Source organism: Ornithorhynchus anatinus, chromosome 3 (genome assembly GCF_004115215.2).
Source record: "Ornithorhynchus anatinus isolate Pmale09 chromosome 3, mOrnAna1.pri.v4, whole genome shotgun sequence".
Classification (NCBI taxonomy): Eukaryota; Metazoa; Chordata; class Mammalia; order Monotremata; family Ornithorhynchidae; genus Ornithorhynchus; species Ornithorhynchus anatinus.
Window position 1 is genome coordinate 3555993 of NC_041730.1, and position 24093 is coordinate 3580085.

The 24093-nt window shown below is 56.7% G+C and overlaps 1 protein-coding gene across 1 annotated transcript in view; it reads left to right on the forward strand.

The window, feature by feature from the left end:
• Positions 1–8527: 8527 nt before the first annotated feature.
• PIDD1 (p53-induced death domain protein 1) overlaps positions 8528–24093 on the forward strand; it is a gene marked incomplete at its 5' end in the record, with an annotated part of 28771 nt that continues 13205 nt past the window's right edge. Inside the window, 6 exon segments of the mRNA XM_039911652.1 lie at positions 8528–8777; positions 16536–16949; positions 22168–22377; positions 22458–22512; positions 22599–22800; positions 23473–23601. Coding sequence (XP_039767586.1) covers positions 8528–8777; positions 16536–16949; positions 22168–22377; positions 22458–22512; positions 22599–22800; positions 23473–23601 — 1260 coding nt within the window.

Here is a 24093-nt window from a genome sequence, read left to right on the forward strand (position 1 = left end):
TCGTCCCCCCCTTCGAGAAGGTGAGCCCGTTGTCGGGGAGGAATTGTCTCTCTCTGCTGACGAACTGGTTTCCAAGCGCTTAGCCCAGTGCTCCGCACACAGTTGGCGCTCAATCAGCAGCGTGGCTCAGTGGAAAAAGCAAGGGCTTGGGAGTCCGAGGTCATGGGTTCTAATCCCGGCTCCACCACCTGTCAGCTGTGTGACTTTGGGCAAGTCACTTCACTTCTCTGGGCCTCAATTTCCACATCTGTAAAATGGGGATGAAGACTGTGAGCCTCATATGGGACAACCTGCTGACCTTGTTTCTACCCCACTGCTTAGAACAGTGCTCAGCACATAATAAGCGCTTAACAAATACCATCATTATTATAATTCTTCTCTGTGCCTCAGTTCCCTCAGCTGGAAAATGGGGGTGAAGACTGTGAGCCGCATGTGGGACAACCTGCTGACCCTGTTTGTACCCCAGCGCTTAAAACAGTGCTCGGCACATAGTAAGCACTAAACAAATACCATCATTATTATGATTCTTCTCTGTGCCTCAGTTCCCTCATCTGGAAAATGCGGTGAATAATAATATTCGCATTTGTTAAGCGCTTACTACCTGCCGAGCACCGTTCTAAGCGCTGGGGGAGATACAGGGTCATTAGGTTGTCCCCTGTGAGGCTCACAGTCTTCATCCCCATTTTACAGACGAGGGCACTGAGGCCCGGAGAAGTGAAGTGACTTGCCCACAGTCACACAGCTGACAAGCGGCAGAGCCGGGATTCGAACCCACATGGCTCAGTGGCAAGAGCCCCGGCTTGGGAGTCAGAGGTCATGGGTTCGAATCCTGTCAGCTGTGGGACTGTGGGCAAGTCACTTAACCTCTCTGTGCCTCAGTGACCTCATCTGGAAAAAGGGGATTAACTGTGAGCCTCACTTGGGACAACCTGTATCTCCCCCAGCGCTTCGAACAGTGCTCTGCACATAGTAAGCGCTCAACAAATACCAACATTATTATGACCTCCGACTCCCCAGCCCGGCCTGTTGCCACTGAGCCCCGCTGCCCCTCTAAAGGCCGGTGAGCCCCGCGTGGGACAACCTGATGACCTTGGATTCCCCCCCCAGCGCTTAGAACAGTGCTTGGCACGTAGTAAGCGTTGGAAAGAGCACGGGCTTTGGAGTCAGAGGTCATGGGTTCAAATCCCAGCGCGGCCACTTGTCAGCTGTGTGACTTTGGGCGAGTCACTTAACTTCTCGGTGCCTCAGTTCCCTCATCTGTAAAATGGGGATGAAGACTGTGAGCCCCACGTGGGACAACCTGATTCCCCTGGGTCTCCCCCAGCGCTTAGAACGGTGCTCGGCACATAGTAAGCGCTTAACAAATGCCAACATTATTATTATTATTATTACTGTAAGACTAATAATGAAGCATTATTAATAATACTAATAATTATTATTAGTTAAATCATTTTAATAATAACAATGAAGTATATTCTTGTTACTATGAATAATAGAAGATTAATAACTAATAAAGACTCCCCAGTTAGACTGTAAGCCCGTCAAAGGGCAGGGACTGTCTCTATCTGTTGCCGATTTGACCATTCCAAGCGCTCAGTCCAGTGCTCTGCACATAGTAAGCGCTCAATAAATACTATTGAATGAATTATTATGATCCCGACTCTGCTCCTTGTCAGCTGTGTGACTGCCGGCAAGTCACTTCACTTCTTTGTGCCTCAGTTCCCTCATCTGGAAAATGGGGATGAAGACTGGGAGCCTCACGTGGGAAAACCTGACTACCCTGTATCTCCCCCAGCGCTTAGAACGGTGCTCTGCATATAGTAAGCGCTTAACAAATACCAACATTATTACTATAATAATGTTGGTATTTGTTAAGCGCTTACTATGTGCCGATTATGATGATCGGGAGGTAGCGTGGCTCAGTGGAAAGAGCCCGGGCTTGGGAGTCAGAGGTCATGGGTTCGATTCCCGGCTCTGCCACTTGTCAGCTGTGTGACTGTGGACGAGTCACTTCCCTTCTCTGGGCCTCAGTTCCCTCATCTGGAAAATGGGGATTAACTGGGAGCCTCCCGTGGGACAACCTGATGCCCTGTATCTCTCCCAGCGCTTAGAACAGTGCTCGGCACCTAGTAAGCGCTTAACAAATACCAACATTATTATTATTATGATTCTCTGGGCCTCAGTTCCCTCATCTGTAAAATGGGGATGAAGACTGCGACCCTCCGGTGGGACCACCCGATGACCCCGGATCTCCCCCAGCGCTTAGAACAGTGCTCGGCACCTAGTAAGCGCTTAACAAATACCAACATTAATATTGTAATCATCTGGAAAATGGGGATGAAGACTGGGAGCCTCCCGTGGGCCGACCCGATGACCCTGGATCTCCCCCAGCGCTTAAAACAGTGCTCGGCACCTAGGAAGCGCTTAACAAATCCCAACATTATTATTATTATTATCATCTGGAAAATGGGGATGAAGACTGGGAGCCTCCCGTGGGACCACCTGATTCCCCTGGATCTCCCCCAGCGCTTAGACTTCATTCAATACTATTGAATGAATATTATTATCATCTGGAAAATGGGGATGAAGACCGGGAAGCCTCCTGTGGGCCAACCCGATGACCCCGGATCTCCCCCAGCGCTTAGAACAGTGCTCGGCACCTAGTAAGCGCTTAACCAATACCAACATTATGATTATTACGATTAAGAAATGGGAGGGAAGGAGGGAATGAGGGGTGGGTGGGCCTAGGGGCGGGGAGAGGGGCCTGGGGCCCTCCCCCACCGGGCCGCCGTCGCCTTTGCTCTCCTGCCCGGAAGCGTGGGAAGGCCCAGGACCGGCCCAGGACCAGCGGCGACCCCCGGCCCAGAGAGGAGGGTCTCCCCGAGCCCCGCAGGTACCCCCACAGCCCCCCAACACCTCCCCACCCACCCCGGAAACTTGGCCAAGTTGGCCAGTTTGGGGCGGCCCCCTGCCTCCTCTTCATCATTTTGATAATAATGATAACGACGATGGCATCTGCTAAGCGCTTACTACGTGCCAAGCGCTGTTCTAAGCGCTGGGGGGGGGGGGAGTCCAAGCCCCACGTGGGGCCCCCCGGCCGTTTGGCAGAGGAGGGAACCGAGGCGCAGAGAAGTAGAGCAGTAATAATAATAATGTTGGTGTTTGGTAAGCGCTTACTATGTGCACTGTTCTGAGCGCGGGGGGGAGAGACCACGTGAGGCTCCCAGTTCATCCCCATTTTACAGATGAGGGAACTGAGGCCTAGAGGAGTGAAGTGACTTGCCCACAGTCACACCGTTGACGGGCGGCAGAACCGGGATTCGAACCCATGACCGCTGACTCCCCAGCCCGGGCTTTTGCCACTGAGCCACGCCGCTTCTCTAATAATGGGGGTTAGACTGTGAGCCCGTCAGGGGGTGGGGATGGTCTCTATCTGTTGCCAAACTGTCCCTTCCAAGCGCTTAGTGCAGTGCTCTGCACATAGGAAGCGCCCAATAAATACCATTGAATTGAACGAATGAATGAATGCGTGAATGGTGGTGTTTGTTAAGCGCTTACTATGGGCCGTGCAGTGTGCTGAGAAGCAGCGTGGCTCCGTGGCCACAGCCCGGGCCGGGGAGTCAGAGGTCGTGGGTTCTAATCCTGGCTTCTGCCCACTTCACTTCTCTATGCCTCGGTGACCTCATCTGTAAAATGGGGGATGAAGATGGTGAGCCTCCGGTGGGACAACCTGATTACTGTGTATCTCCCCCAGCGCTTAGACTCTCCCGGGTGGATTATCGTGTCAGCCTCCTCTCCGATCTCCCTTCCTCCCGTCTGTCCCCGCTCCGGCCTAGTCTTCGCTCCGCTGCCCGGCTCGTCTTCCTGCAGAAACGCTGTGGGCCTGTCACTTCCCTCCTCAGAATCCTCCAGTGGCTGCCCATCGACCTCCACGCCAAACAAAAACTTCTCACTCTGGGCTTCGAGGCCGTCCGTCCCCTCGCCCCCTCCTACCTCACCTCCCTTTTCTCCTTCTCCCGCCCACCCCGCACGCTCCGCTCCTCTGCCGCCCACCTCACCGTCCCCCATTCACACCTGTCCCGCCGTCGACCCCTCGCCCACGTCCTCCCGCTGTCCCGGAATGTCCCTCTTCACCTCCGCCAAACTCACTCTCTTCCCCTCTTCACATCCCTCCTGAGAGCTCACCTCCTCCGAGAGGCCTTCCCACGCTGAGCTCCCCCTTTTCCCTCTGCTCCCTCTCTGCTCCCCCTTCCCCTCCCCTCAGCTAAGCCCCCTTTTCCCCCTTTCCCTCTGCTCCTCCCCCTCTCCCTTCCCCTCCCCTCAGCACTCTGCTCCTCCTTACAGATTTTGATGACCCCATTTATTCGGTCAATGAGGTGTCCATCCCCTTCGTCCTATCTATCGCGATGAGGCCGTCTCGTTCTTGTCCCTCCGTCTCCCCCGATTAGGCCGCGAGCCCGTCATCGGGCAGGGACGGTCTCGATCTGTTGCCGAACGGTCCATTCCAAGCACTTACGACAGGGCTCTGCACAGAGTAAGCGCTTAATAAATGCTTTTGTATGAATGAATGCTTGGCACTTAATAAGCACTTAAATACCAACATCATTATTGATTATTATTCTAAGCGCTGGGGCAGATATGAGGTCATCAGGTTGTCTCACGTGGGGCTCACAGTCTTTAATCCCCATTTTCCAGATGAGGGAACTGAGGCCCAGGGAGGTGAAGTGGCTTGCCCAAGGTAAAACAGCAGACAAGTTGCGGAGTCGGGATTAGAACCCACGTCCTCTGACTCCCGAGCCCGGGCTCCTGCCAAAACTCCCCCTCCCTCGGTTAGCCCCACCCAGCTAACTCTTCCCCTTTCTATCGTGCTAGCCCCTTCCTCCCCTGGGTAGCCCCCTTCCTCTAGCCCTCCCTCCCCCTGGCTGATTAATAATAATCATCATCATCATCGTAATCATAATGACGACGATGGCATTTGTTGTTACTGTGTGCCAGGCACTGTACTAAGCACCGGGGGTAGATACAAGATGAGAAACAGTGCGGCTCGGTGGAAGGAGCACGAGCTTGGGAGTCAGAGGTCGTGGGTTCTAATCCCGGCTCTGCCACTTATCAGCTGTGTGACTTTGGGCAAGTCACTTCACTTCCCTGGGCCTCAGTGACCTCATCTGGAAAATGGGGATTGAGACTGGGAGCCCCTCATGGGAAAACCCAATTACCTTGTATCTACCCAGCGCTTAGAACAGTGCTTGGCACATAAGTAAGCACTTAAATACCAAAATTATTATACAGGCAAATCGAGGTTGGACACAATCCCTGTCCCACAGCGGGCTCACAGTCTCGATCCCCGTTTTCCAGATGAGGTCACTGAGGCCCGGAGAAGTGAAGTGACTTGTCCGAGGTCACCCAGCAGACAAGCGGCGGAGCCGGAATTAGAACCCATAACCTTCTGACTCCCAGGCTTGGGCTGATGCCCCCCTCCCTTGGCTAGCTCGCCCTCCGTGTCCTCCTCCCCCGGCTAACTCTTCCCCTTTCCCTCGGCTGATTCTGCCCTTTCCCTTAGGGGATGCAGCGTGGCTCAGTGGAAAGAGCCTGGGCTTCGGAGTCAGAGGTCATGGGTTCGACTCCCGGCTCTGCCCCTTGTCGGCCGTGTGACTCTGGGCGAGTCACTTCACTTCTCCGTGCGTCAGTTCCCTCATCTGGAAAATGAGGATTAACTGTGAGCCTCACGTGGGACGACCCGATGACCCTGGATCTCCCCCAGCGCTTAGAACAGTGCTCTGCACATAGTAAGCGCTTAAATGCCAACATTATTATTATGACTAGCCCCCCTCTTCCCCTGGGTAGCCGCCTCCCCCTCCCCCAGGAATTCCACCCCCCCCCTCCTATGTCTGCTGTGTGACCTTGGGCAAATCACTTCACTTCTCTGGGCCTCAGTGACCTCATCTGTCAAATGGGGATGGAGACTGGGAACCCCATGTGGGACAGAGACTGTGTCCAACCCCATTTGCTTGTATTCACCTGAGTTCTCAGCACCGTGCCTGGCACGTAGTAAGCGCTTAAAAAATTGTGTAATTATTTAACGCCCCCTCCCAGCTAACCGTCTGGTCCCCTGGCTCACTCTTCCCGCCCTCGGCTAGCTCCTCCCCCTCCCCCCCAAATAATAATAATAACGTTGGTATTTGTTAAGCGCTTACTATGTGCGGAGCACCGTTCGAAGCGCTGGGGGAGATACAGGGGAATGAGGTGGTCCCACGTGAGGCTCACAATCTTCATCCCCATTTTACAGACGAGGAGACTGAGGCCCAGTGAAGTGACTTGCCCACAGTCGGAGAGTTGGCCGGGGGAGGACTGGGGCGGCTATCCTCTAGTCTGTCAATTCATCGTGGGCGGGGAATCTTTCTGATTATCGTTGTTTGTACTCTTCCAAGTGCTTAGGACAGTGCTCTGCACCCAGTAATAACAGTAATAATAATAATGGGAAGCAGCGTGGCTCAGTGGAAAGAGCCTGGACTTCGGAGTCAGAGGTCATGAGTTCGACTCCCGCCTCTGCCACCCGTCAGCTCTGTGACTGTGGGCGAGTCACTTCACTTCTCTGTGCCTCAGTTACCTCATCTGGAAAATGGGGATTAACGGTGAGCCTCGCGTGGGACAACCTGATGACCCCGTATCTACCCCAGCGCTTAGAACACTGCTGTGCACATAGTAAGCGCTTAACAAATACCATTATTATTATTATTATTAATGATGGTATTTGTTAAGTGCTTACCCTGTGCCAGGCACTGTTCTAAGCGCAGGGGTAGATACACGATAATGAGGTTGGACACAGTCCCTGTCCCGTGTGGGGCTCCCAGTTTCCATCCCCATTTTCCAGATGAGGGAACTGAGGCCCAGAGGAGGGAAGCGACTCGCCCAAGGTCCCCCAGCCGACGAGTGGCGGAGCGAGGATTAGAACCCATGACCTGCTGCCTCCCAGGCCCGGGCTCTAGCCAACAGGCCATGCTGCTTCGCCGAACTGCTTCAGTAAGCGCTCAGTAAATACGACTGAAGAGAAGCAGCGAGGCTCAGTGGGAAGAGCCGGGGCTGGGGACTCAGAGGTCATGGGTTCCAGTCCCAGCTCGGCCACTTGTCAGCTGGGGTGACTGTGGGCGAGTCAATTCACTTCTCTTGCCTCATCTGTCAAAGGGGGATGAAGACTGTGAGCCTCACGTGGGACAACCCGATGACCCTGTATCTCCCCCAGCGCTTAGTACAGTGCTCTGCACCTAGTAAGCGCTTAACAAATACCAGCATTATGATTATTATGAATGAATGAATGTTCCTTCATTCAATAGTATTTCTTGAGCGCTTACTAGGTGCAGAGCACTGTACTAAGCGCTCGGAATGGACAGATCGGCAACAGATAGAGACGGTCCCTGCCCTCTGACGGGCTCACGGTCTAATCCGGGGAGACGGACGGACGAGAACGATGGCGATAAAGAGGATCGAGGGGATGAACGTCTCATTAAAACAAGAGCAAATAAATAGAATCATTCATTCATTCATTCAGTAGTATTTCTTGAGCGCTCACTATGTGCAGAGCACTGGACTAAGCGCTCGGGATGGACAGATCGGCAACAGATAGAGGCGGTCCCTGCCCATTGACGGGCTCACGGTCTAATCGGGGGAGACGGACGGACGAGAACGATGGCGATAAATAGGATCGAGGGGATGGACGTCTCATTAAAACAAGAGCAAGTAAATAGAATCAAGGTGATGTACGTCTCATTAACAAAATAAATAGGGTAATGACAAATATATACAGTTGAGTGAGGGAAGAGGGGCTAGCAGAGGGAGGGAAGAATCAGCCAGGGGGCCGGAGGGCCGATCGGCCTCCCAGACCGGCCCGCTCCTCCCTTGCCAGCCCGGCCTGGGCCCCCTCCCCTTTATTCCATATTCCGGGGAAAGGGGTGGGGGGTCCCCCGGGATACCCCAGACGCTCCCTGTGAGCCATTCCTGCCAGGGAAGGGGTGTGTGTGTGGGGGGGTGATAATAATAACGTTGGTATTTGTTAAGCGCTTACTATGTGCAGAGCGCCGTTCTAAGCGCCGGGGTAGATAGAGGGTCATCAGATTGCCCCACGTGAGGCTCCCGGTCTGCATCCCCATTTGACGGCTGAGGGAACCGAGGCCTAGGGAAGCGACTCGCCCACGGTCACGCAGCCGACAAGGGGCAGAGTCGGGATTGGAACCCAGGACCTAGGACTTCTTCTCTCGATCCCTTCCCCCTTGATACCCCGGCCCCTGCTGACGGTTGGACCGTTCCCGCTCGGTCTCCCTCGGAGGAGCCGGGGGGGCGTCGCGGGGCCTGACCATCCCCCCGTCTCCCCCCCCCCCCCCCCGTCTGTTCCCCTCAGCCTCCGCCTCGGGCCCCTCCCGCCCCGCCGCCCCTGGAGCCCCCGAGACGTGTGAGGGCCGGCCCGCCCGGCACGTCGGAACATGCCCGGCCCGGGGAGGACCGTCGGCCCCGGCGGGGGCCGGCGGAGGCGGGGGGCCGGGGCGGCGAGCGGGGGGCGGGCGCGGCCGCGGATGCCGCCCCCGTCCCCCCGCCGGCCGGCAACCGGCTGAACCTGGACGTGTCCCCGGGCGGCTGCCTGCTGCTGCTGCGCCTCGTCCGGGAGCGGCCCGACGCCCTGCTGCCCGTGGAGTTCCTCAGGCTGGACGCCAACCAGGAGCCCCTGCTGCCCGCCCTGGACGCCCTCCCCGGCGCCCTCCCGGCCCTCCGCTCCCTCGTCGTCAAGGGTGAGCGTGACCCCCGACCCCTCGCCCCATCCCCGGGCCCCCGCCCCGGTCCCCTCCCGGGGCTGGACCGCCCCACGGCTCCCGGGGGACGCAGGCTCTGATTCGGTGGTATTTAGTGAGCGCTCCCTATGTGCGGAGCACTGGACTAGGCGCTCGGCATGGACAGATAGAGACCGTCCCCGCCCGTTGATACGGTCTGAGCGGGGGAGACGGACGGACAAAAGCGATAGCGATAAATAGAATCGAGGGGAGGGACACCTCATTAGCAAAATAAGTAGGATAATAAAAATATATGCAAATGAGCAGAGTGCTGAGGGGAGGGGGAGGAGCAGAGGGAAAGGGGGGAAAGCCCCCCCGCCCCCCCGGCCCGGTCGGTGGGGTCGCCCCCTCCCACCCAACCCCTCGGGACCTTGGAATCGGAGGGACCCGACCGGATGGGGCTGGGGAGGGGGACGCGGGGGACCCGGGGGAGAGCGGGGAGGCCGCCGACCCCTTTGTCCGCGGAGGGCGGTGGACGCCCTCGGAGATTTTGGGGTCCGGGGGTGGGCGGATGCTGTCGGGGGATGGATTTGCCGGGCAGCGGCTCTCCCTCGCTCTGGCCTTTTGTCTCCCTTTCCGTCTCTCCTTGGCTCTGTATTTGTGTCTCCGGGCGAGACGCTCTCTGCCTGTCCCTCTGAATAGCTTTCTCTGTGCGTGTGAGACACTCTCTGCGCAACTCTCTCCCTGTCTCTGTCCGAACGCTTCTCTGTGAGCTTGTGTTTGTCTGCGAGACGCTCTCTACCCATCTCTCTACCTGTCTCTGTCGGTGTGTGTATGCGACACTCTCTACGCATCTCTCTGCCCTTCTGTCCGAATGTCTTCCGTGGGGGTGAGTGGGTGTGTTTGTGATACCCTCCGTTCATTCATTCAGTCGTATTTATTGAGCGCTCTACGCATCTCTCTGCCTGTCTCTGAATCTTTAAGTGCGTGTGTATGCGACACTTTCTGAATTTACTGAGCGCTCTCTGCCTGTCTCTGAATCTTTCTGTGTGTGTGTGTGTGTGTGTTTGCGACACTTTCTCCGCATCTCTCTACCTTTCTCTCTGTCTGAATGTCCTTCTTCTGCATGTGTGTGAGAGACACTCTCTCCACATCTCTCTACCTGTCTCTGTCTTTGTGTGTACGCGACACTCTCTACGCATCTCTCTACCTTTCTGTCCGAATATCTTTCGGCGTGTGTGAGAGACGCTCTCTCCACATCTCTCTACCTGTCTCTGTCTTTGTGTGTACGCGACACTCTCTACGCATCTCTCTACCTTTCTGTCCGAATATCTTTCGGCGTGTGTGTGTGAGACGCTCTCTCCACCTCTCTCTACCTGTCTCTCTCTGACTGTCTTCTGTCTTTGTGTGTACGCGACACTTTCTACGCATCTCTCTACCTTTCTGTCTGAATATCTTTCTGCGTGTGAGAGACGCTCTCTCCACATCTCTCTACCTGTCTCTGTCTATGTGTGTACGCGACACTTTCTACGCATCTGTCCACCTTTCTTTCTGAATATCTTTCTGCGTGTGTGTGTGAGACGCTCTCTCCACAACTCTCTAGCTGTCTCTGTCTTTCTATGTGTGTATGCGACACTTTCTACGCATCTCTCTACCTTTCTGTCCGAATATCTTTCGGCATGTGTGTGAGACGCTCTCTCCACATCTCTCTACCTGTCTCTGCCTTTGTGTGTACGCGACACTTTCTACGCATCTCTCTACCTTTCTGTCTGAATATCTTTCTGCGTGTGTGTGTGAGACTCTCTCTCCACATCTCTCTACCTGTCTCTGTCTTTGTGTGTACGCGACACTTCCTACGCATCTCTCTACCTTTCTGTCCGAATATCTTTCTGCGTGTGAGAGACGCTCTCTCCACATCTCTCTGCCTGTCTCTGTCTGTCTTCTGTCTTTGTGTGTATGCGACACTTTCTACGCATCTCTCTACCTTTCTGTCTGAATATCTTTCTGCGTGAGTGTGTGTGAGACACAGTCTACACGTCTCTCTACCTGTCTCTATCTGAATGTCTTTGTGTGTACGCGACACTTTCTACGCATCTCTCTACCTTTCTCTCTGAATATCTTTCTGCCTGTGTGTGTGAGACGCTCTCTCCACATCTCTCTGCCCGTCTCGCCGTCTGAATGTCTTTCTTTGTGTGTGTCTGTGTGTGTGAGAGACACTCTCTACGCATCTCTCTACCTGTCTCTGAATGTTTTTCTGTGTGCTCGTGTTTGTGCGTGACACTCTCCGTGCATCTCTCTACCCGTCTCTGTCTTTCTGTGGGTGTGTGTTCATTCAGTCGTATTTATGGAGCGCTTACTATGTGCAGAGCACTGTACTAAGCGCTTGGAGTGGACGGTTCGGCACCAGATAGAGACCATCCCTGCCCAAAGACGGGCTCACGGTCTAAACGGGGGAGTCAGCCGGCAAGGCAGAACGGAACAAAAGCAAAACAAGGCAACATCATCGAGATAAATAGAATCGAGGAGATATACGCCTCATTAACCAAATGAGTAGGGGAATAAATAATATATACAAATGAGCACGGTGCTTGGGGGAGGGAAGGGGGAGCAGAGGGAAAGGGGGGACTCGGTCTGGGAAGGCCTCCTGGAGGAGGTGAGCTCTCAGGAGGGCTTCGAAGAGGGGACGCGAGTGAGTTCGGCGGATGTTTGTGATATTGTCTATTCATCTCTCTGCCTGTCTCTGAATCTTTCTGTGTGTGCGTATGTGACACTTTCTGCGCATCTCTCTGCCTGTCTCTCTGAATGTCTTTCTGTGTGTCTGTATGTGTGTGTTTGCGGGAGACACTGTCTACGCATCTCTCTACCTGTCTCTCTGTCTGAACGTCTTTCTCTGTGTGTGCGTATGTGTACGTTTGTGATACGCTCCGTGCATCTCTCGGCCTGCCTCTGGATCTTTCTCTGTGGGTGTATGTGACACTGTCTACACATCTTTCTTGCTCTGCACATAGTGAGCGCTTAACAAATACCAACATTATTATCTTTCTACGTTTGGCTCTGAATGTCTTTCTCCGCCTGCGTCTGACACACTCTCTGCGCATCTCTCTGCCTGTCTCTCTGAGGGTCTTTCTCTGTGTGTACGTGTGTGTTTGTGTGAGACACCGTCCGTGCATCTCTCTACCCGTCTCTCTGAATGTCTTTCTCTCTGTGTGTGTGTGTGTAAGTTTGTGATACTCTCTTTGCATCTCTCGGCCTGCCTCTGTCTGAATCTCTGTGTGTGTGTGTGTGGGTATGTGTGCGTATGTGACACTTTCTACGCATCCTTCTACCTTTCTCTCCGAATATCTTTCTGCGCCTGCTTCTGCGTGAGACGCTCGCTACGCGTCTCTCCGCCTGCCTCTCTGAGTGTCTTTCTGTGTGTGTACGTGTGTGTTTGTGTGAGGCACCGTCTGAGCATCTCTCTACCCGTCTCTCTGAATGTCTTTGTGTGTGTGTGTGTGTGTTTGTGATGCTCTCTATGCATCTCTCGGCCTACCTCTGTCTGAATCTTTCTATGTGTGTGTGTGTGTGTGTATGTGACACTTTCTACGCATCGTTCTACCTTTCTCTCTGAATATCTTTCTGCGCCTGCTTCTGTGTGAGACGCCCTCTACGCGTCTGCCTGTCTCTCTGAATGTCTTTCTGTGTGTGTGTTTGCGCGAGACACCGTCTGTGCGTCTCTCTACCCGTCTCTGTCTGAGTGTCTTTCTCTGTGTGTTTGTGTATGTTTGTGATACTCTCTCTGCATCTCTCGGCCTGCCTCTGAGTCTTTCTGTGTGTGTGTGTGTGTATGTGACACTTGCTACGCATCTTTCCACCTTTCTCTCTGAATATCTTTCTGCGCCTGCGTCTGTGCGAGACGCTCTCTCCGCGTCTCTCCGCCTGTCTCTCTGAGTGTCTTTCTGTGTGTGTATGTGTGTGAGACACCGTCTACGCGTCTCTCTACCCGTCTCTGTCTGAATGTCTTTCTCTGTGTGTGTGTATATGTTTGTGATACTCTCTATGCGTCTCTCGGCCTGCCTCTGTCTGAATCTTTCTATGTGTGTGTGTGTATGTGACACTTTCTACGCATCTTTCTACCTTTCTCTCTGAATATCTTTCTGCGCCTGCGTCCGTGCGAGACGCTCTGTACGCGTCTCTCCGCCTGTCTCTCTGTCTTTGTATGTGTGTGCTTGTGTGAGACACCGTCTACGCATCTCTCTACCCGTCTCCCTGTCTGAATGTCTTTCTCTGTGTGTGTGTGTGTATGTTTGTGATACTCTCTATGCATCCCTCGGCCTGCCTCTGTCTGAGTCCTTCTGTGTGTGTGTGTCTCTGTGACACTTTCTACGCATCTTTCCACCTTTCTCTCTGAATATCTTTCTGCGCCTGCGTCCGTGCGAGACGCTCTCTCCGCGTCTCTCCGCCTGTCTCTCTGAGTGTCTTTGTATGTGTGTGCTTGTGTGAGACACCGTCTCCGCATCTCTCTCCCTGTCTCCCTGTCTGAATGTCTTTCTCTGTGTGTGTATATATTTGTGATACTCTCTATCCAGAGAATCTATCTCTATCTCTCTGCAGAGAAGCGGCGTGGCTCAGCGGAAGGAGCCCGGGCTTGGGAGTCAGAGGTCGTGGGTTCGAATCCTGCCCCTGCCACCCGTCAGCTGTGTGACTGTGGGCGAGTCACTTCACTTCTCTGCCCCTCAGTTCCCTCATCTGGAAAATGGGGACTAACTGTGAGCCTCACGTGGGACAACCTGATTAACCCGTATCTCCCCCAGCGCTTAGAACAGTGCTGTGCCCATAGTAAGCGCTTAACAAATACCAACATTATTATCCATCTCTCGGCCCGCCTCTGTCTGAATCTTTCTGTGTGCGTGTGTGTGTTTATGTGACACTGTCTACGCATCTTTCTACCTCTCTGTCTGAATGTCTTCCTGCGCCCGCGTCTGTGTGAGACGCTCTCTCCGCCTCTCTCCGCCTGTCTCTCTGCCCGAATGCCTTTCTGGGTGTATGTGACGCTCTGCACATCCCTCTGCCTGTCCTTCTGTCTGAATGTCTTTCTGCATCGGCGTTTGTGGGTGTGCGAAACTCCGCGCGTCTCTCTGAGTGTCCTTCTGCGTGTGTGTTTGGGCGTGTGTGTGAGAGACACTCTCTCTTGCGTCTCTCTGCCTGTCTCTGAATGTCTCTCTGTGTATGTGCGTTTGTATGTATTCGTCCACTCGGTCGTCTTTCTCGAGCGCTTACCGTGTGCGGAGCACTGTACTGAGCGCTCGGGATGTACAATTCGGCGTGGACGCACGTGCGGCCGGTATCCGGTGTGTATGTCCCTTTGTACCTGTAAGCAGCGTGGCACAGTGGAAATAGCCCGGGCCTGGGAGTCGGAGTTCATGGGTTCGAATCCCGGCTCCGCCGCTTGCCGGCTGGGTGCCTTTGGGCAGGTCACTTGACTTCTCTGTGCCTCAGTTCCCTCGTCTGGAAAATGGGGATTCAGACTGTGAGCCCCACGTGGGACAACCTGATCGCCTTGTATCCCCCAGTGCTTAGAACAGTGCTTTGCACATAGTGAGCGCTTCGCAAATGCCGCCACTTTTAGTTCTCCATCTGTGACTGTGTTTGATACTGTCCTCTCCTAAGCGCTCAGGGCAGTGCTTGGCGAAGAGTAAGCGCTCAGTAGATACGACCGATGGATTGGTCTGCCTGTCTGCGTGTGCCTGGGTGTCGCTGGGCGTCTTGGAGAAGCAGCGCGGCTCGGTGGAAAGAGCACGGGCTTCGGAGTCAGAGGTCACGGGTTCGAATCCCCGCTCCGCCACTTGTCAGCCGTGTGACCGTGGGCAAGTCACTTCACTTCTCTGGGCCCCAGTGACCTCATCTGTCCAATGGGGATTAAGACTGTGAGCCCCACGTGGGACAATCTGATTCCCCCGTGTCTCCCCCAGCGCTTAGAACAGTGCTCTGCACATAGTGAGCGCTTAACAAATACCGACCTTATTATTATTTGTGACTGTTTCTACCTGCTTGCTTGTCCGACTTGACTGGGTGTCGGTCTCTGTGTTTATATCCTTGTGGGTGGGGAATGGGTCTACCGGCTCGTTGTGTCGTCCTCTCCCGAGTGCTTAGTCCAGTGCTCCGCGCCCAGTAAGCGCCCAGTCAGTCAGTGGTATTTATTGAGCGCTTACTCTATGCAGAGCACCAGTCTAAGCGCCTAGCGGAGGACAACGCAACGATGAACAGACCCATTCATTTGTTCATTCATTCGGATCTATTTACGGAGTGCTTACCCTGTGCAAAGCGCTTGGGAGAGTAATGATAATAATAATGGTGGTATTTGTTAAGCGCTCACTACGTGCAAAGCACCGTCCTAAGCGCTGGGGGGATACAAGGTGATCAGGGTTGTCCCAGGTGGGGCTCCCGGTCTTCAGCCCCATTTTCCAGAGGAGGGAACTGAGGCCCAGAGAAGCGAAGTGACTTGCCCAAACTCACACAGCATGCAATAATAATAATAATAATGGTGGTATTTGTTAAGCGCTCACTATGTGCAAAGCACCGTCCTAAGCGCTGGGGGGATACAAGGTGATCAGGGTTGTCCCAGGTGGGGCTCCCGGTCTTCAGCCCCATTTTCCAGAGGAGGGAACTGAGGCCCAGAGAAGCGAAGTGCCTTGCCCAAAGTCACCCAGCTGGCAAGCGGCGGAGCCGGGATTAGAACCCATGACCTCCGACTCCCAGGCCCGGGCTCTTTCGCTGCCCACAACAAAATTACTGTGTAGAGGGAAGCGCTCGATAAATGACAGTTTATTGATTGATACGTCTCTCTCTGGATGTCTCTCTGACCGGTCTGGCTGTGATGTCTCTCTGCCCGTGTCTGCGTTGAGTCTCTGTCTCTGCATCTGGGGGGGAGCTCTCCCTGTGCATCTCGTTCATTCAGTCGGATTTAATAATAATGTCGGTATTTGTTAAGCGCCTACTAGGTGCCGAGCACTGTTCTGAGCGCTGGGGGAGATCCAGGGCCGTCAGGTTGTCCCCCGTGAGGCTCCCAGTCTTCATCCCCATTTTACAGGCGAGGTCACTGAGGCCCAGAGAAGTGAAGTGACTCGCCCACAGTCTCCCAGCTGGCAAGTGGCAGAGGCGGGATTCGAACCCATGATCTCTGACTCCCAAGCCCGGGCTCTTCCCACCGAGCCACGCCGCTTCCCCATTTACTAAGCGTTTACTCAGAGCGCTTAGGACGGTGCTCCGCACATAGTAAGCGCTTCACGGCCACCGACGTCATCATCGTTACTAAGCACTCGGTACGCGCAAAGCACCGTTCCGAGCGCCTGGGAAGCGGCGTGGCTCAGCGGACAGAGCCCGGGCTCGGGGGTCCGAGGCCGCGGGTTCCGATCCCGCCCCTTGCCAGCCGTGTGACTGCGGGCGAGTCGCTTCACTTCTCTCGACCTCATTCACGCGATCGGATTTATCGAGCGCTCACCAGGTGCAGAGCACCGGACTGAGCGCTTGGAACGGCAACGGATAGAGACGGTCCCCGCCGGCTGACGGGCTTGCGGTCCGACCGGTGACCTCCTCTGCAAAGCGGGGCTGAGGACGGCGAGCCTGAGGTGGGACAGACCGGCGACCTCGTCTCCCCCCCCCGCCCCGGCGCCGATCCGTAGGAAGCGCTCGACGACTACCGACGTTATTTTTACTACGGTACGGCGGCGAAGGGCGACGGTCCGGTGAGCCGCCCGGACCGCCGCCGACGTCTCCTCTCTCTTCTCCCCCCCTCCGCAGGCGGGCACCTCCGGGATGAGGCGGGGGCTTACCGACGAGGGTCGCTGACCTCGCTGCCCCCCGACCTGGGCCGCCTGGCCCACCTGGTCCACCTGGACCTCAGCTTCAACAGCCTCACGGCCCTGCCGGCCTGCGTGGCCCAGCTGGGCCGCCTGTCTTCCCTCCTGCTGGCCCACAACCTCCTGGAGGAGCTGCCCGAGGGCCTGGCCCGGCTGCGGGCCCTGACCTTCCTGTCGGCCATGAGGAACCGGCTGCGGGCGCTGCCCCCCGGGCTGGGCGCCCTCCCGGCCCTGCGCGCCCTGGACCTGGCCGAGAACCGGCTGGAGGCCTTGCCCCCCGACGTCGGCCGCCTGCCCAACCTCGCCCACCTCAACCTGGCCGGCAACCGGCTGCGCTCGCTGCCCGACACCCTGGGTGAGGGGACGTCGTGGGGCCGGAAGGGCCCGGCCGCGACGGGGAGGCGGCGTGATAACGCGTAGGGGGGTATCCGTTAAGCGCTTACTCTGCGCGAAGCACGTTCTAAACGCTGGGGGACGCGAGGTGATCGGGTTGTCCCCCGTGGGGCTCACGGTTTTCATCCCCGTTTTACAGATGAGGGGACCGAGGCCCAGAGAGGTGAAGCGACTCGCCCGAAGTCACACAGCTGGCGAGCGGCCGAGCCGGGATTAGAACCCGTGACCTCCGGCTCCCGAGCCCGGGCTCTTTCCACCGAGCCGCGGCGATAATTCGGATGCTTCTTATTCCGGAGTGTGTATTGAGCGCTTACTCTGTGCAGAGCACTGGACGCAGCGCTCGCAACGGACCGGTTCGGCAACAGAGAGAGACCCGTCGACGGGCTCCCGTGCCCTCTGGACCGTAAGGTCGTCGTGGGCGGGGAATGGGTCCGTTTGTCGCTCTGAGCATTTAGTTCAGTGCTCTGCACGTAGTAGGCGCTCAGTGACTACGATCGAATGAATGAATGAATGGAGCAGTGGGGCTTGGCGGATAGAGCCCTGGCCCGGGAGTCAGGAGGGCGTGGGTTCTGATCCCGGCCCGGCCACTTTGCCGTGCGACGGCTTCACCTCTCTGCGCCTCGGTGGCCTCGTCTGTAAAATGGGGTTGACACCGTGAGCCCCACGTGGGACGGGGACTGTATCCGACGCGGGATTTGCCTGTATCCACCCCAGCGCTTGGTACAGTGCCTGGCCTATAGGAAGCGCTTAACAAATACCATTAGCAACAGGGCTCAGTGGAAAGAGCGCGGGCTTGGGAGTCGGTGTCGTGGGTTCGAATCCCAGCTCCGCCACTTGGCAGCTGGGTGACTGTGGGCGAGTCACTTCACTTCTCTGGGCCTCAGTTCCCTCATCCGTCAAATGGGGGGTGAAGACCCTGAGCCTCACGTGGGACCACCCGATGACCCTGTATCTCCCCGGGCGCTTAGAACAGTGCTCTGCACGTAGGAAGCGCTTCACAGATACCAACATTATTATTATTATTATCATCATCATCATCAGAGGATAGAGCCCGGTTCTGGGAGTCAGAAAGCCCTGGGTTCTCATCCTGACCCCACCACATGTCTGCTGTGATATCTTGGGCAAGTCGCTTCACTTCTCTGGCCTCAGTTTCCTCATCTGTAAAACGGGGATTAAGACTGTGAGCCCCATGGGGGACAGGGACTGTGTCCAACCCAATTTGCCTGTGTCTACCTCAGCACTTAGTACAGTGTCTGGCACGTAGTAAGCACTTAACCAATACCACAGTTATTATTATCCACCCTAGCGTGTCATTCAGTGCCTGGAACATAGTAAGCGCTTAACAAATTTCATTTAAGATAAAAAAAAATCCAAAACCTTCATGGTAATGAAAACACATTATCCAGACTATGAGTAGATGCAGCTTCTCTGTGACCCAACCCCCTCCCCCCACCCAGGATTCTGGAGTCGTGGATCCTGATCGATCGATTGATTATGATTGATTAAGGGACTTTTAATAATACTAATATAATAATAATACGAATACCAACGTCATTATTACATTATTGTTAATTGTGGTACTAAGCGCTTACTGTGTGCAGAGCCCTGTTCTAAGCGCCGGGGTAGATACGGAGTCATCAGATTGTCCCACGTGGGGCTCACCTTTTTTTTTTTTTAAATCCCCGTTTTTACAGATGAGGTGACTGAGGCACAGAGAAGTTAAGTGACTCGCCCAAGGTCACACAGCAGACAGGTGGTGGATTTAAGCGCTGACCATCTGTCAGACAGCGTTCTGCGACCTGGGGAAGGTACAAGTGAATTAGGCCAGACACAGGCCCTGTCCCGCACTGGGCCCCCGGTCTAACCAGGAGAGGGAACCGGTTATCCCCATTTTATAGTCGAAGAGACTGAGGCCCTGAGAAGTTAAGCGACTCGCCCGGGGTCACACGGCGAGCAGTGGGCAGAGCCAGGTTCAGAACTCGGTTCCTCCTACCGGATCGTGGCCAAGCCCCATTCCGGAGCTGGGATTCCCGGCATTCCAGGGCCTTAGCAGAGCCTCATTCCGGATCGGCGGCTCCGGCATTCTAGAGCCGTGATCCCCGGCGTTCCGGAGGCTTCAGAAAGCCCCCCCCCCCCCCCCCCCCCCGCTCCAGAGCGGTCTCTCCGGCATTTTGGAGCCGTGATTCCCGGCATTCCACATCGTAAGACTCCGCTACTGGGCTGCCAACGTGCCCGAGCTGTGTGTGAGCTCAGAAGACAAGTGGCGGAGCCGGGATTAGAACCCGGGTCCTTCTGACTCCCAGGCCGGGGGTCTAGCCGCTAGCCCGTGGTGCTTTTCCACGAAATAATAACGTTAACAATATTAATGGAATTTAAGCCCTTACGATCCCTACGTTATTTATTATAAAGTACTTGTTAATTCATATCGACGTCCGCCTCTCCCTCCAGACCCTAAGTTCAGCAGGGGCGGGGAAAATATCTGTTAATTCTCTTGCGCTGTACTCGCTCGAGAGCTTTTCATCCATCCGCTTGTACTTATTGAGCGCTTACCGCGTGCAGGGCACTGTACCGAGTGCTTGGGTGGGGACAATACAACCAACAGACGCTTCTTGCCCCCAAGGAGCTCACAGTTTAGTGCTTAGAACAGTACTTTGCACAAGGTCAGCGCTCGATAAACACTGATTGATAGATCGATAGACCTATTGTGTGTCCAACACTGTCCTAAGCACTGGGGAAGAGTCGGGTCAGACGCGGTCCCTTATCCCACCAGGACTGGCTATGTCAATAGGAGGGGGAACAGGTTCCGAACCCCCATTTTACAGATAAGGTAAATGAGGCCCAGAGAAGGGCAGTGACTTGCCCGCGGTCACAGAGCCGGCATATGGCCGGGGCGGGATTGGAACCCCTGACCTTCCGACTCCCAGGCCTCTTTCCACTAGGCCACGCTGCCATTTTGTTGAGAATGCCGGGACGTACAGCTCGAACGTGATGATAAGAAATAATGTCGGTATCCGTTAAGCGCTCACTATGTGCCGAGCACCGTTCTAAGCGCCGGGGGAGATAACGGGGTCATCGGGTCGTCCCACGGGGGGCTCCCGGTCTTCATCCCCATTTGACGGATGAGGGAACTGAGGCCCAGAGAAGTGAAGTGACTTGCCCACAGTCACCCAGCTGACAGGTGGCGGAGCCTGGATTCGAACCCGTGACCTCCGACTCTTTCCACCGAGCCACGCCGCCTCTCATGTCGGCAGCCCAGTAGTGGAATGCTACGATGTGGAATGCCGGGTGTCACGGCTCCAAAATGCCGGAGAGACCGCTCTGGAGTGGGGGGGGGGGGGGGGGTTCTGAAGCCTCCGGAAAGCCGGGGATCACGGCTCTAATAATGTTGGTATTTGTTAAGCGCTTACTATGTGCCGAGCACCGTTCTAAGCGCTGGGGGAGACACAAGGAAATCAGGCTGTCCCACGTGGGGCTCACGGTCTTCATCCCCATTTTCCAGATGGGGTCACTGAGGCCCAGAGAAGTGAAGTGACTTATAATAATAACGATGTTGGTATTTGTTAAGCGCTTACTATGTGCCGAGCACTGTTCTAAGCGCTGGGGTAGACACAGGAGAATCGGGATGTCCCACGTGGGGCTCACGGTCTTAATCCCCATTTGACAGATGAGGTCACTGAGGCACAGAGAAGTTAAGTGACTTGCCCACAGTCACAGAGCTGACAAGTGGCAGAGCCGGGATTCGAACTCACCACCCATGACTCCAAAGCCCATGTCTTTCCACTGAGCCACGCTGCTTCTCTAGAATGCTAGCTCTAGAATGCCGGAGCCGCCGATCCGGAATGAGGCTCTGCTAAGGCCCTGGAATGCCGGGAATCCCAGCTCCGGAATGGGGCTTGGCCACGATCCGGTAGGAGGAACCGAGTTCTGAACCTGGCTCTGCCCACTGCTCGCCGTGTGACCCCGGGCGAGTCGCTTAACTTCTCAGGGCCTCAGTCTCCTCGACTATAAAATGGGGATAACCGGTTCCCTCTCCTGGTTAGACCGGGGGCCCAGTGCGGGAGAGGGACCGTGTCCTGCCTAGTCCACCTGCACTTTCCTCGGGGTTCGAGGAAGGTTTGGCGGGCCGATGGGCAAATGTGGGCCGAAACCCTATGACCTTTGGCAAGTCACCTCACTTCTCTGAGCCTCAGTTACCTCGTCCGTAAAACGGGGATGAAGATTGTGAGCCCCGTTCGGGACGGGGACTGTAGCCAACCTAATCAGCTTGTATCTCTCCCCGTGCTTAGAACCGTGCTTGACCCGTATTAAGGGCTTAACAGATCCCATTGTTATTATTAAGAATGATAGTGATAATATCGGTGCCCCGGCGACCCTAAGCCGCTTGCCCGGTCTTCTGTAATGTGTAGCCAGCATTCTGAATGGATCCATCAGGATTCCCCTCAGCCTGGTCGTCTGTTTCCAGCATTCTACGGGGGGGTCTCCCAACTGTCCAATAATAATAATAATAATAATAATAATGGTGCCGACGACGTGCCAAGCACTGTTCTAAACGCTGGGGCAGAAAACTAATCCGGTTGGCCACGGTCCCCGTCCTACATGGGGCTCACACTCTCCAGCCCCATTTTCCAGCTGAGGGAACCGAGGCCCAGAGAAGGCCCAGAGTCACCCAGCAGACATGTGGAGGAGCAGGATTAGAACCCGGGTCTTTCCGACTCCCAGGCCCGCACCTAAGCCACGCTGCCCGTCACGGTAGCCACGCTGCTTGTGCACAGAAACCTGGGGGTCTCCGGTCCCCCACCCGGCCCCCCTCCCAGGCGGGCTGCTTCGGCTCATTCGTTCGGTCGTATTTATTAATAGCGTCGGTATCCGTTAAGCGCTTACTACGTGCAGAGCACCGTTCTAAGCGCCGGGGTGGGTACAGGGTCATCGGGGGGGGGGGGGGGGGTCCCACGGGAGGCTCGCGGTTAGTCCCCCTTTTCCAGATGAGGTCACTGAGGCCCAGAGAAGCGAAGGGACCCGCCCGCAGTCCCACAGCTGACAGGTGGCGCCTGCCGTGGGCGGAGCACCGTACCGAGCGCCCGGAGAGCGCGACTCGGCAAGAGACTGGAGTCGGTGGCGCGAGGCGGTCGCGCGTGCTGACCCGGGGGGTCTCCGTCCCTCGTCTCCCGACCCCTCCCCAGCCGAGCTGCGTTGGCTGCGTGAGCTGGTCGCGCACAGTAACGCGTTGGAGTCCGTCCCCGCCGGCCTCGCCCGCCTCCCGCGCCTGGAGCGCCTCGACCTGCGAGACAATCGCCTCCGGGCCCTGCCCCCCGAGATCCGGGACGCCCCTTTCGCGCTCCTCCGGGGAAACCCCCTGGGCGAGCCCGAGAGCCCGCCCCCGGACCCCCCAGGTGAGCGGCGGGGGGCTCGGGGAAGGGGGCGGCGCGGCCCGGATCGCCGACCGACCGGGGGCTTGACCGTCTCTCGGCAGGGCGACCGGAGGCACCGGAGATGGCCGCCCACTTTCTGGGGTCTGACACGGACAGGTACCCGGCTGGGGCGGGGGGCCGGCGGGGAGGCGGAGCGGGCGGCGGCGGGAGGGGTCCTGACGGCGGGCGCGGGGTCTCCCCAGCTTCCCGGTGACGCCGCGGGGCTGCCGGGTGACCCTGGGCCGCGGGGTCCGGCTGTGCTTCCCGCCGGGGGCCGCCCCCACCCCGACCCGCGTCCGCTACCGCCTGCTGCCCCCCGGCCCGCGCCTCGTCCACCTGGAGCCCCACGATGTCCTGCTGAGCGACGTCCTGGAGCTGCAGCCCCACGGGGTCCCGTTCCAACAGGTGGGGGGGGGGCCGGGACCCCCGCTGGGGGAGTTGGGCCGCCGGCGGCGTGGCTCCGCGGAGAGAGCCCGGGCCTGGGAGTCCGAGGGACCCGGGTTCTGATCCCGGCCCCGCTCGTCTGCGGGAGCCCCACGTGGGACGGGGACTGGGTCCGACCCCATCTGCTCGCAGCCACCCCGGCGCTCGGTACAGTGACCGGCCCCTAGTAAGCGCCCGACGAATACCGCGGTTGTCGAGAAGCGACGCGGCTCAGTGGGGAGGACACGGGCTTGGGAGTCAGAGGTCATGGGTTCCAATCCCGGCTCCGCCGCTCGTCAGCTGGGGGACTGGTCGCTTCGCTTCCCTGGGCCTCGGTTCCCTCGTCTGTAAAATGGGGATTAAGACTGTGAGCCCCACGTGGGACGACCCGGTTACCCTGTGTCTAGCCCAGCGCTTAGAACGGTGCTCGGCACACAGTAAGCGCTTAACGGATACCGACACTGTTGTTATTACTGGGGCAAGTCACTTCACTGGGCCTCGGTGACCTCATCCGTGAAAGGGGGATTAAGACCGCGAGCCCCACGTGAGACAACCCGATCGCCCTGTATCCCCCCCCCCCACCCCCAGCGCTTAGAACGGTGCTTGGCGTATAGTAAGCGCCTAACAAAATGCCATCATCGTTATTACTATTAGGAGGTGCGGCTGTGGCTGCCGTTTGCCTGCCCCCGAGCCTCCCGGGGGCGCGAGGTCGTGGTCAGGACCCTCGGCGACGGCGGCGGCTGGAGCGACTTGGAGACGGAGGTGGAGCGGGAAGGCTCCGAGGTGAGGGAGGGTACGCGGCGGGGCGGTAGGGGGACGTGGAGGAGGGGGCGGGGACTTATAATAATAATAATAATAATGACGGCGGTATCTGTCAAGCGCTTCCTATGTGCAGAGCACCGTTCGAAGCGCCGGGGGAGATCCGGGGGCATCGGGTCGTCCCCCGTGAGGCTCCCGGTTAATCCCCATTTTCCCCATGGGGTCACCGAGGCCCAGAGAAGTGAAGTGACCCGCCCGCGGTCACCCGGCTGACGAGCGGCAGAGCCGGCGGTCGAACCCGTGACCCCCGACTCCCGGGCCCGGGCTCTTTCCACTGAGCCGCGCCGCCTCCCTCTTGGCTCTGTACTAGACCGGGACCCCGGGCTGGACCGGGACGGGAAGGTCTTGTTTTGTTTGTGATGCTATCTGTTAAGCGTTTACTCCGTTCCGGGCACCTGGCTAAGCGCCGGGCTACGTAACGGATCGTCGGGTCGGACCCGGTCCCCGGCCCCCGCG